Here is a 13,592-nt window from a genome sequence, read left to right on the forward strand (position 1 = left end):
TGACACAGACCCCACACTGTCAGAAACCCAGTACTGGTACAGCCTCCACACTGTCACAGACAAAGTCCTGGTACAGACCCTACACTGTAACAGACCCAGTCCTGGTACAGACCCTGTAATGTCACAGACCCAGTCCTGACACAGACCTTGCACTGTCACAGACGCAGTACTGGTACAGACTCCACACTGTCAAAGACTCAGTACTGCTACAGATCCCACACCGTCACAGACTCAGTACTGACACAGACCCCGCACTGTCACAGACCCAGTAATGGTACAGACCCCACACTGTCACAGACCTAGTACTGACTCAGACCCCACACTGTCACAGACCCAGTACTGGTACAGATCCCGCACTGTCACAGACCCAGTACTGATACAGATCCTGCACTGTCAGACACCCAGTATTGGAACAGAGACCAGACTGTCACAGACCCAGTACTGGTACAGTCCCCGCAATGTCACAGACACAGTACTGGTACAGACTCCTCACTGTCACTGACCCAGTACTGTTACAGACCCTGCACTGTCAGACACCCTGTCCTGGTACAGACTCCTCACTGTCAGAGACCCAGACATGGTACAGACCCTGCACTGTCACTGACCCAGTACTGGTACAGACCCTGCACTATCAAAGACCCAGTACTGGTACAAACTCCACACTGTCAAAGACCCAGTACTGTTACAGACCCCACCCTGTCACAGACCCAGTACTGGTCAAACACTCTGGGCTGGTATTTCTGCAGCTCTGCTGCTGATCCAGACGTGTTGCTGAAGAAGCACTGGTATTGATTCGACAATGATGTTGTTCCAGGAGTCACTCTTTATTTATTATGTTTACCTAAGAATTTTGAACTTTGGTTTTTAGTTTAACCAGTTTTACTTGTTCGAATCCTGAATCGGCTGTGGGCTGGATATGACTGGATGAAACAATTTGGGGCATACTGGAATACTTCCCTTCCCTTCCAGCGTGGGTTAAACCCAGCACCGAAAACGTACTGTAACCTTTCCCCTGTGTGCGAAAGAACATTGGATTAAATTGTACAGGGGATTAGCAGCTGCTGTGTAATCCAACTATTCTATTTAATTTATTCTCAGAAGTGGCGTGACTTGTATGGCAAGTACTTAATGTTCTTTGCAGGAAACCCTGATATCTTGGGCAGGTAAATGCTGATTAAGCCTGTCATAAGGCCAGACTGAGATTGAATCTGGCTGGTAAAGGGATTCAGGTTTGTTTACCTGGTGGATATCAGATTTACAAAGATCTGAAAGCTGCATGGGTCACTCTCACTGACACCGGTTTTATTTATATCCACTTGCAGGATGAGTAACCACTACAGCCCTGAATCTTGCCATCAGGCCCTGTCCTAATTATTCTCTTCCCTCTAATCTCGTTCATTCACCTGAAGGCTAGACTTGCTCCTCCCCACATGCAATACAATGGGAGATTGACTCGGTTGATTTTCTTTTCCATTGGTTTAGTAATTATTTCGAATCTCCAGAGAAGCCATTTTAGCATATGGCATACCGGTATCTCTCATCACTGACCTGCAGCATACTTTTCACATGCAAGTTGCAGGGCTATCCTACTGCAGTCAAAAGGCAGATAAATTAAAAATATTGCATCCATTTCTTTCAACAGCCAGACTAACACTTCCAACAGGAGGAGATGCAAATCGCATGCAAAAACTCAACTTATTAAACTGCTCTTGGGTCAGTGAAATTCAATTGCTTCAATGTCAAATAGTACAAAACCAAAGAGTTTGGCAGTTTCCTTTATGATTCAACTCAATCTTAGTTGTGAGGGAGTTTATAATCCACTCACATTGCACCAGTGGGATCTTTAGCATCACATAGTCCATTTTTTGGTGAGATAATTTTCAATTCAGGATATCAAGCAGTGACTAATTATTCCTTTGCTGTGACCGATGGACAGTCTGTTTGTTCTACATTGTGGAACACTGCAACAGAGCTACGTTAAGTTCTTAAATTAAATTCTCAAGCAAATGATAAGTTTTTCAGTATAAAAACCTGCATGTATCTGAGCACCAGAACAGGAGGAAAAACCTTCAATTTTGAGCTATTTATCATATTCCCATATGGAAAGATAATGAGTTAAATTCCTACCATAGCAATTGAGAATTTGATTTTTTAAAAGAAACTGAACATTAAAAAGCTGATATCATGAAGCTGCAGTACTAAAATGATCCAACTAGTTCCTTCACCAGTTTAACTGCTGTTTCACAACTTTTGAATTTCATACTTATAAATCTGGAAACAAGTCCTGATGTTTTTTGTCAACATCATTGTTTTACTGACCTGCTGTGCTCATTAATTATTTGTTCACCCTTTCTCCTAGATCACTTTCTACTGAATTCTGTTCATTTTTCAATTCTCTAAGGTGCAACTGAATTTGCAGCTCTGCATATTGCTATGTATTATTGATTGATTTCTTAATGTTACAACTCGTTGATGTATAACAGTCCAAATGCAAGTTTTCTGGAATCATTTACAATGATCTACTCATCCTGTGTTAGCTAGATCCTAGATTAGGTATCATCAGCAAATTTTGACATTTGGTTAGTTATTCCAAATCAGAAATGGAATCTGTAAAGAACTATAGACCCAGCATTGACCCTGAAGGGGTCTATTTTTCAAATATGACCATCATTCTCTGCTTTCCGTATTTTTAACCAATTTTCTATTCATGTGGTTATTTGACCCTGACTTCACATGTCCTAACTGTTGTCACATCATTTTTGCTCGCACATTTTTAAAATCCTTTTCAAGATCCAAATATAAGACATCTACACAGCTATCCTTGTCTACTCTTTTCAAAGAACTCCACCTCACTTGTTAAGCCTTATTAAGGCTTTTGGAATTTATGCCACTTTTAATTATGTTGCTTCCTCCAGATGATCTTTGAACATTTAGTACCACGGAGAATTTTCTGCAATGAAACAGATCCTTCAGTCCAACTCATCTATGCCGACCAGATAACCCAAATAAATCTAGCCCCATTTGCCAGTACCCAGCCTAGATCCCTCTGAACCCTTCCTATTCATATACCATGCAGAGGCCTTTTGTAATTGTACCAGCCTCCACCATTTCCTCTGGCTGCTCATTCCATACACGCGCCACCCTCTGCGTGAAAAAGTTGCCCCTTAGGTCTCTTTTGAATCTTTCCGCCTCATTTTAAACCTCCACCTTCTAGTTTTGGGACTCCCCCGACCCAGGGAAAAATCCTTGTCCATTTACCCTATTCATGCCCCTCATGATTTTATAAACCTCTATAAGGTCACCCCTCAGTCTCCAACGCTCCAGGGAAAATTGCCCCCGTCTATTCAGCCTCTCCCTGTAGCTCAAACACTGCCTTGTAAATCTTTTCCAAACCCTTTCAAGTTTCACAACATAGCAGGAAGACCAGAACTGCACACAGTATTCCAATATTTTAATGTTTTGCTTTTGGTGAAACTATCCTACCATATTAAAACTGCCAATTAAGAGTGCCCATGTCTCTTTCCATGTGCAGGAACAAGATAAGATGGTCACCGCTCCAGCTTCACTGGAGCTTCAGTGAATAAAAAGATGAGGACTCTGCCATCTCTTTCCTTGCTTTAGTGAGGATGAGAGAGTGAAAGCTGGTGGAATTCAATACTCGGGGTATTTTTTTTTAAAAAAGTGACAGTAAAGTTTTGAAAAGGGTCCTGAGGGGCAACATTTTCACAAAGGGTAGTTCTTATATGGAATAAGCCAATGGAAGTTGTGGAAAGGTACAGTTACAACGTTTAAAGTACATTTGGACAGGAACATGACAGAAAAAGTTCAGAGGGATATGGGCCAAATGCAAGCAAGTGGGACCAGATTTATTTGAGATATCTGATTGGCATGGACGAGTTGGACCGAGGGGTCTGTTTCTGCACTGTCTAACTCTATAACAGAGGGATTTAATATATTTTAGTTGGACTACTTAGTGGGTTGCTTTTTTTTTTGAAAAAAGACTTTCTGGTCTGTCAATTATTATTAAAGATTATTTTCTGAACCTATTGAGTAAAAATATTGCAGTGGATTCATTCAACACCTCTGTTATTGCCTGATTTATCTAGCTGATACTTCAGTGATCCCCATTCCTTTCTTCATTTTCCTTGAACGTACAACTGGAGGTCTACCAGGAAACCTTCTTAAATGTTACTGTGTTTCTCACTCTCTTCTGCCTGCCCCCACTCCAGGAAGTATTTGATAGGAACAGCATCTAGGGAACTTTATTTTCAGTGTAAGACAGTAGAAGCAGTTTTACTCTGTGTTTGACCCCATACTGTACCTGCCCTGGGGCTGTTTGATGCGAGAAAGTGGAGAGGGGTTGGTTATACTCTATATCTAACCCCATGCTGTGCCTGCCCTGGGAGTATTTGATGAGGAGATATATCATGCCCATATTGTGCCTGTAAAGTATTTCACTTGCTAGCACCGACACACTGGCAAGTTGGGTGTGACATCGAACAATACTGTAAGACGACGTGACACAAGTTGACCAGCTAAAAGTCGCATCTCCCATTTACTTCAATGGGATTGAAAGCAGAGGCAGTTAATAGCTGAATGGTGTCAGTTTTATATTACCTTTTTCTTGTGGGACAGAAAATTCAACAGCTGTATTTCTTACCAATCTCAAGGTCACATTTTTCACAAAAATGATAAGACTGTGGGTTGTAATATAAAATACCACTTTATTAAAATATTTAATCTTTACAAACTGTAGGTGTTCGAAAAAAGAAATTATTTTCCATAATTAACTTGCATTACATTTGAGTCAGAGTATAAGAATTCAAGTTAGATAAATGACTTCTGGTACTGCATGAGTCCTAGAGTTGATATCACACAACAAGATCAACTGCAGACTGTGGTCTGCAGTATCTCTGCGTGGCCCCGGCATCCTACGGTATCCTCTGGGATTCTAGGAGTTATGTGTCGAATGCCCTGGGCACCTGCCCAGGCTACATGCTGGGGGAGTCCCCTGACGTTGGCATGCCACATTTAGGGTGTCCATCTTGGATACCCAGCTAACCAGAAATGCAGGGACGGACTTCTGCTTTCTCTTCCTGGTTCATAATCTCTCTTGGGAGTGTGAGAGGGTTGAAAATGCCCTTAAATATTGAGTTTTACTGAGTTTCAAACCTGAAATGGATTTGCTCAGCAACAGTGATAGAGGCTGACTTGAGGCCAAGGCTACCCCCTTAGCCTGGCACGTGGTGCTCACTCGGGAGCTGAGTTATCCGTCTTGGCCTCAGTCCCCCTTGAACAGAGCATAGCATCATGCCAGCCTGGATGCCGAGGCAGCTTGAGCCTTGTGCCCATGGTCTGGAAGGCACTATAAACATGGGGAACATGAAAAGATGCTTCTGAATGGTGACCCTACCTACACTGACCTCAACAATTTACCCGCACGCACAGCTTCCATGCCAACACCACAATGTCAGCTGATCAAAAGCTGCCTGTCAGTTTGAAACTGGGCACCCTGACGCTCCTTAAGGAGAGACCTCGCCACAGCCAGAGCCCCTCCTTGCAGAAAACGTACAAAGTGATCTCCCACCAGCGGGCCCAGGGCATAGAGTCCCCGTTCCTGCACACACTCATAAGTGTAGCAATCCACGTCGAGGGGGTTACGTTTGCTGTTAACAGCGAGCTCCGGGTTGATTGCCAGTGACCTTCCGCAATCAGGCAGCAAGGTCAAGTTAGGATTTGAGCCAATCAGTACGAAGGCCATGGAGACATTGAACACCTTCTTCTCTGCTGACATTAGATCCTCAATGATGCACTTCCTGTCTGGGGTGAAAGCAAGCACGCGGTGTTTGGGGAGACTGAGATACCCTTCATAGGGTCCTGTGGTGGTGCAGGACTGTTGGATCATCATCTGGTGGACTTTGTGATACTCTGGGTACATGACTTTGGGAAGCTGGTTGAAGATCAGCCCTGGGTCATTGACCCCTCTGCGGAAGACATGGATCACCGAGACATTGCCGTGGTGAGCGGCGATGATAGCGTCTGCGGCGGTTAGGCCGCCCCCAATGATCAGAATGGGGTCAGAGTTCAGTTCTGTCTCCCGCTCCGTGAGGGTTCGGTCCAGTTCTGAAGTCGTGTGGTGAACAAACGGAAGCTCTTCACCATCAACGCCAAGCCAAGCAGGGCTGTCATACATGCCCGTTGCCAAGACAACCTTCTCTGCGAAGATGCGGAAAGCCTTTTCTGAACCGTCCTCGGATTTGCTGGAACCGATCACCTCAAAGAGGCTTGTGCTGGTGGAGTGCCTGAAGACCCGAGCTCCTGCTGCACTATCCACGCTCACATTGACCTGGCTTTCTGCACTAGAATCCTCACTAACCCTCCTCACTGAAGTCACAACGGTGCCACATGCAAAGTGCTGCTGCAGTCCCTTGACCCTGGCATAGTGCTGGTAATAGCCGGCGATATCAGATGTCATGGCACGGTCATTCCGCAGGCACCTGGAAGTCAATTAAAAACACAGTCAGAGACCCTGATGCATGTGTATGAGATAGGGAGCAAGAGACAGACAGACAGTACAGCGACCAATGTAAACAAGCCCTACACAGGAACATAAGATTATTAACGGATTGGATACTCTGGAGGCAGGAAACACGTTTCCGCTGATGGGTGAGTGCCAAACCAGAGGACACAGCTTAAAGATACGGGGTAAACCATTTAGGACAGAGATGAGGAGAAACTTCTTCACCCAGAGAGTGGTGGCTGTGTGGAATGCTCTGCCCCAGAGGTCAGTGGAGGCCCAGTCTCTCGATTCATTTAAGAAAGAGTTGGATAGTGGAATCAAGGGTTATGGAGATAAGGCAGGAACAGAATACTGATTAAGGATGATCAGCCATGATCATATTGAATGGTGGTGCAGGCTCGAAGGGCAGAATTAGATTACTTACAGTGTGGAAACAGGCCCTTCGGCCCAACAAGTCCACACCGACCCACCGAAGCGCAACCCACCCATACCCCTACATTTACCCCTTACCTAACACTATGGGCAATTTAGCATGGCCAATTCACCTGATCCGCACATCTTTGGACTGTGGGAGGAAACCGGAGCACCTGGAGGAAACCCACGCAGACACGGGGAGAACGTGCAAACTCCACACAGTCAGTCGCCTGAGTCGGGAATTGAACCCGGGTCTCAGGCGCTGTGAGGCAGCAGTGCTAACCACTGTGCCACCATGCCGCCCACTATGGCCTACTTCTGCACTTATCGTCTATTATCCTTCCTACATCTAAATGGTCTACTGGTGTCAAAATTTAGAGGTTTCTATGCGAACACCCTGATTCTTCTGAACTCCAGTAAATTAAAGTCCTAACCAATCCTGTCTCTCCTCATACGTCAGCCCTGTCATCCCAGAAATCGATCTGGTAAATCTTGGTTGCACTCCCTCCACAGCCAGAACATCCTTCCTTAGAGAAGGAGGCCAAAACTGTACTCAATGAGCAGGTGTGGATCACCAAAGCCCTGCACAATTGAAGCAAGACATCCCTGCTCCTGTACTCAAATCCTCGCACTCTGAAGGCCAACACACCGTTTACTTTCTCCACTGCCTGCTGTACCTACATGCTCGAGTACTTTCAGCGACTAGTGCACAAGGACACCCAGGTTTCATTGCACTTCCCCCCTTTCCCAATCTATCACCATTCAGGCAGAGAGTTCCAGACCCTAATTCACCTCTGGGCGAAAATAAGGAATATTTTCTCATCTCGTTTCTCCCAAATACTTTAAATCTGCGCTCTCTCAGTCACTGTTGTCTCTGTTAAGCAAAGCCCAGCCAACGATGCCTACATCCCGAGTAAATATCCCATTTTCCATCTTGAAGGAAGAGTAAGCTTCCCCCGTGCTCAACTGTGAAATGTATAGACCAGAGCGTTGAGGAGCACATTAATATACAGGTCGAAGGGACCGTGCTCACGATGGAGTGAGCGTGCAGTTATCACAAATAATCAGAAAGACCAATGGGTTGCTGTCCTTTATCATGAGAGGACTTGAACATTGTGAATATAGAAAGCATTGGTGAGACCACATCTCCATTATTGTGCCCAGTTTTGGTAACCTTATTGAAGAAAGGATGTAAGTGCATTGGAGGTGGATCAGGTTTAATACATCGATACCTGGAATGAGCAATATTTGAGGCAGTGCAGTGACTCAGTGGTTAGCCTCTGTGCCACGGATAGAACATAGAACATAGAACATAGAAAAATACAGCGCAGTACAGGCCCTTCGGCCCTCGATGTTGCACCGACCGAAGCCTACCTAACCTACACTAGCCCAATAACCTCCATATGCTTATCCAATGCCCACTTAAAAGACCATAAAGAGGGACAGTCCACCACTGCTACTGGCAGGGCATTCCATGAACTCACAACCCGCTGAGTAAAGAATCTACCCCTAACATCTGTCCTATACCAACCTCCCCTTAATTTAAAGCAGTGTTCCCTAGTAACAGCTGACTCCGTACGCAGAAAAAGGTTCTCACTGTCAACCCTGTCTAAACCCCTAATCATCTTGTACACCTCTATCAAATCTCCCCTAAACCTTCTTTTCTCCAATGAGAACAGCCCCAAGTGCCTCAGCCTTTCCTCATTAGATCTTCCTACCATGCCAGGCAACATCCTGGTAAACCTCCTCCGCACTTGTTCCAATGCCTCCACATCCTTCCTATAGTATGGCGACCAAAACTGCACACGATACTCCAGATGAGGCCGCACTAGAGTCTTATACAACTGCAACATGACCTCAGGACTCTGCAACTCAATTCCTCTACCAATAAAACCCAGTACGCCATATGCCTTCTTCACAGCACTATTTATCTGGGTGGCAACTTTCAGAGATCTGTGTACATGGACACCAATATCCCTCTGCTCATCCACACTTCCAAGTAGCCTACCATTAGCCCAGTAATCCATCTTCTTGTTACTCCTACCAAAGTGAATGACTTCACATTTAGCTACATTGAACTCCATTTGCCACCTTTCTGCCCAGCTCTGCAACTTATCTCTATCCCGCTGTAACCTGCCACATCCTTCTTCGCTGTCCACAACTCCACCAATTTTCATATCATCCGCAAACTTGCTCACCCAGCCTTCAAGCCCCTCCTCCAGGTCATTTATAAAAATGACAAACAGCAATGGTCCCAAAACAAATCCTTGTGGAACACCGCTAGTAACTGCACTCCAAGATGAACCTTTACTATCAACTACTACCCTCTGTCTCCTTCCAGTCAGCCAATTCCTAATCCAAACCTCTAATGCACCCTCAATGCCATACCTCCGTAATTTTTGCAGTAGCCTACCATGGGGTACCTTATCGAATGCCTTGCTAAAATCCATATACACCACATCTACTGCTTTACCCTCGTCCACTTCCTTGGTCACCTTCTCAAAGAACTCAATAAGGTTTGTGAGGCACGACCTGCCCTTCACAAAACCATGCTGACTATCCTTGATCACGTTATTCCTATCCAGATGTTCATAAATCCTATCCCTTACAATTCTCTCTAAGACTTTGCCCACAACAGAAGTGAGACTCACTGGCCTATAGTTACTAGGGCTATCCCTACTCCCCTTCTTGAACAAGGGGACCACATTCACCATCCTCCAGTCTTCTGGCACTACTCCTGTAGACAACGACGACATAAAAATCAAGGCCAATGGCTTCACTATCTCCTCCCTAGCTTCCCAGAGGATCCTAGGATAAATGCCATCAGGCCCAGGGGACTTATCTATTTTCACCCTTTCCAGTATTTCCCAGACCTCTTCCCTACATACCTCAAGGTCATCCATTCTAATCACTTGTGACTCAATATTCACATCAGCAACAATGTCCTGTTCCTGAGTGAATACTGACGAAAAGTATTGATTTCATGTCTCTCCAATCTCTTCCGCCTCCACGCACAACTTCCCACTACTATCCTTGACTGGACCGATACCTACCCTAGTCATCCTTTTATCCCTGACATACCTATAGAATGCCTTTGGGTTTTCCCTAATCCTACCTACTAAGGACTTTTCATGTCCCCTTCTCGCTGCTCTTAGCTCTCTCTTTAGATCCTTCCTGGCTACCTTATAACTCTCAATCGCCCCAACTGAACCTTCACGCCTCATCCTTACATAGGCCGCCCTCTTCCCTTTAACAAGGGATTCCAATTCCTTATTAAACCACGGCTCCCTCACACGACTCTTCCCTCCCTGCCTGACTGGTACATACTTATCAAGGACACCCAACAGCTGCTCCTTGAACAAGCTCCACATAACATTTGTGTCCTTCCCTTGAAGCCTAATTTTCCAATCCACGCATCCTAAGTCATGCCTCACCGCATCATAATTTCCCTGCCCCCAGCTATAACTCCTGCCCTGCAGTGCACACTTATGCCTCTCCATCACTAGAGTAAAAGTCACTGAGTTGTGGTCACTGTCCCCGAAGTGCACACCTACCTCCAAGTCTAACACCTGGCCTGGTTCATTACTTAGAACCAAATCCAGTATGGCCTCACCTCTTGTTGGCCTGTCTACATATTGTGTCAGGAAACCCTCCTGCACACATTGGATAAACACCGACCCACCTAACGAACTCGAGCTATAGCTTTCCCAGTCAATATCTGGGAAGTTAAAGTCTCCCATAACAATCATCCTACTACTTTCACTCTTCTCCTGAATCATCCTCGCAATACTTTCCTCTACGTCTCTCGAACTACTAGGAAGCCTGTAGAAAACTCCTAACAGGGTGACCTCACCTTTCCTATCCGGGTTCAATTCAGGTGACTGCTTCTGTGGCATTTGCACATTCTCCCTGTATCTGCAAGGGTTTTTCCAGTTTCCTTCCACAATTCAAGGATGTGCAGGTTAGGTGGATTAGTCATGCTAAATTGCCTGAAGTGTCCAAGGATATGTAGGAGTCGATCAGCCATGGGAAATGCAAGGTTACAAGGAGAATGGGGGGTTGGTCTGGGCAGGGGACTCTTCAGAGGGTTGGTGTGGACTTGATGGGCCAAATGGTCTGCGTCTACACTGTCGGGGATTCTATCGACAGATCGGACAGTTTCCACTGGAATTTTAAAGAGTACAGCAAGGCTAGACGGAGATATACAAGATCCTAAACTGCCTTAACAGGGGCATAATAAAAAGGAGGTTTCCTCTTCAGGCTAAGTCCAAAACTAGGTGGCACTGTTTTAAAATAAGGGCCTGCCTTCAAGGACAGAGATGAGGAAAAATGTTTCTCTCAGTGAGCTGAATTTTTTTTTACAAGTTTTCGGTGGTCGATTCTTCTTAGAGAAGGAGAATCAAAAAATTTTGAGGATAGGTGGGAACGTGGAATTCGAACACAAATAGATCAACCATGACTTTAATGAATAGTGCACAGGTTTAAAGGGTCAAGCGGCCCATTTCTGCTCTTAAGCATTGTGTATGGTGACCTGTGTACAATTAAACATTAACCATGCCCACTATACTCCAAGAAGCACAATCCCTGGTAGAAAATGGTGCTGTTCAAGGCCATTAATCACCAGCCCAGTCTTCTCCATTGGAGTGAGCAGGGAGAATGGGATGGCGGGGAGTTGGGGAGGGGAGGGGTTGTGTGGAACTAAATGAAGAGACCAAACACAATTGGTGACAGATGGCTTTTCTATCATTAGCCAGGGTTACCTTCGCTTGAGTCTCATCCAGTCCCTGAAGGGAAGGTCAGGAAGCTCCATCCAGTCACCGAGACTGAGGGTGAACATGGATCCCTCAATCGACTGTCAGGGAAAGAGGGCAGAAGAACGGAGACGTTAGTCCTCAATGGCAGCCAGGAGCTTGTTCACACAGTCAATAACAGCACTTCAACCTAACCCAGTGTGGAGTCACTGAATACGGCAACATAACTATTCCACCAGCGGGCAATCACCCTTGAATACAAAACGTACCCTTTCTCCCAGGTGAAAGTGAGGACTCTGGAGATCAGAGTCAAGTTTAGAGTAGTGCTGGAAAAGCACAGCAGGTCAGGCAGCATCCGAGGAACAGGAAAATCAATGTTTTGGGCAAAAGCCCTTCATCAGACATCCCGTCTCCCCAACAACACACTGTGTGCAATCCGCCTTCTTAAAGCTCTGCATCCTGCCTCCTCCACCCTCACCTCCAACAAGAAATAAAAGCTGTTCTTGAACATCTTTGCAACTAAGGTTAAGATCGGCTGCTCTGTCACTTGCTTTCCTTTCCCCGAGGTCAGAGGGTCAAGCTTTGGTTAGATTCTGATTAGATTTGATTCCCTACCGGGTGGAAACAGGCCCTTCGGCCCAACAAGTCTACACCGGCCCTCTGAAGAGTAACCCACCCAGACCCATTTCCCTCTGACTAGTGCAGACCCATTTCCCTCTGACCTAACACTATGGGCAACTTAACATGGCCAATTTACCTGACCTGCACATCTTTGTACTAGGAGAAGAAATCAGACCACCTGGAGGAAATCCATGCAGACATGGGGAGAATGTGCAAACTTTCGCAGTCACCCGAGGCAGGAATTGCGCAGTAGTGCTAACCACTGAGCCACCGTGACACCCACTCGCCTAAGAGTTTGTTCCTTCTTAAGCCCCAATCTTTTATGTCATGCCCAAAAATCCGAAACCTGACCCATCTGACTTCAAACACCTACCACTACTTTAAAAACGGGTGGGTCTGCTATTTAATTGTGTGATGAGAGTGTCAGTCACGACTGAACGGTCCTGGATTTGTTATCCAAGACTCCAGAATCCCTGCAGCTGAAGGGAGAAAGGAGGAACAACCAGGTTTAGCACTGGACCTGAGGAGGAAGATTTCCCCAATCCAGTTATCCTAACCTCCCAGTGCTCGGCACCTCTCTCCCGGTCTGCAATCTAACCTTGTCCTGCTGATGACTCCTCATTCCGCAACCTCCCAAACCACTCTCAAGGCTGCAGCACATCCCTGAACACTGTCTATCGCTATCCTCACTGGACCAGAATCCGGCTGGGAAACTTTCATTCACATCTCCCGAACCACTTTCTGCTGTCTGTGAAGAACGTCCGGAGCTGAAGGAACAGCAGACGGATTCAGGGTCTGGGTTCCCAGCGCTGCTATTGGAAAAATATTGTGAAAATTGATAGGGTTCAGAAAAGATTTACACGGATGTTGCCAGGGTTGGAGGAATTGAGCTATAGGGAGAGGCTGAAGAGGCCGAGGCTATTTACCCTGGAACATCGAGGGGTGACCTTTTAGAAGGGCATGGATAGGGTGAATTGTCAAAGTCTTTTCCCCAGGGTAAAGGGGCCCAAAACTAGAGAGCATGGGTTTAAGGTGGGTAGGGGGAAGCAGGAGGTGGGGAAGATATAAAAGCACCTAAGGGGCAACTTTTTCCACACAGAGGGTGGTGCATTTATGGAATAAACTGCTAGAGGAAGCGGTGGAGCTGATACAATTATAACATTTAAAAGGTATCTGGATGGGTTTATGAACAGGAAGGGTTTAGAGAGATATGGATCAAATGCTGGTAAATGGGACTGGATTAATTTAGGATCCAGTCGGCATGGAGGTGTTGGACCAAAGGGTCT

The 13,592-nt window shown here is 45.8% G+C and overlaps 1 protein-coding gene across 8 annotated transcripts in view; it reads right to left on the reverse strand.

The window, feature by feature from the left end:
* Positions 1-4,725: 4,725 nt before the first annotated feature.
* LOC132823810 (oxidative stress-induced growth inhibitor 1-like) overlaps positions 4,726-13,592 on the reverse strand; it is a 31,128-nt gene continuing 22,261 nt past the window's right edge. For 5 of the 8 annotated variants that reach the window (XM_060837855.1, XM_060837852.1, XM_060837850.1 and 2 more), the window contains 2 exons: positions 11,695-11,786; positions 4,727-6,497 (listed from right to left, as the gene is read on the reverse strand). In XM_060837855.1, coding sequence (XP_060693838.1) covers positions 5,471-6,497; positions 11,695-11,786 — 1,119 coding nt within the window. In that variant the 3' untranslated portion in view covers positions 4,727-5,470. Of the gene's footprint in view, positions 6,498-11,694; positions 11,787-13,592 lie in introns of all 8 variants that reach the window. The other 3 variants (XM_060837847.1, XM_060837848.1, XM_060837853.1) reach the window with 1 other exon arrangement.

Source organism: Hemiscyllium ocellatum, chromosome 17 (genome assembly GCF_020745735.1).
Source record: "Hemiscyllium ocellatum isolate sHemOce1 chromosome 17, sHemOce1.pat.X.cur, whole genome shotgun sequence".
NCBI lineage: Eukaryota > Metazoa > Chordata > Chondrichthyes > Orectolobiformes > Hemiscylliidae > Hemiscyllium > Hemiscyllium ocellatum.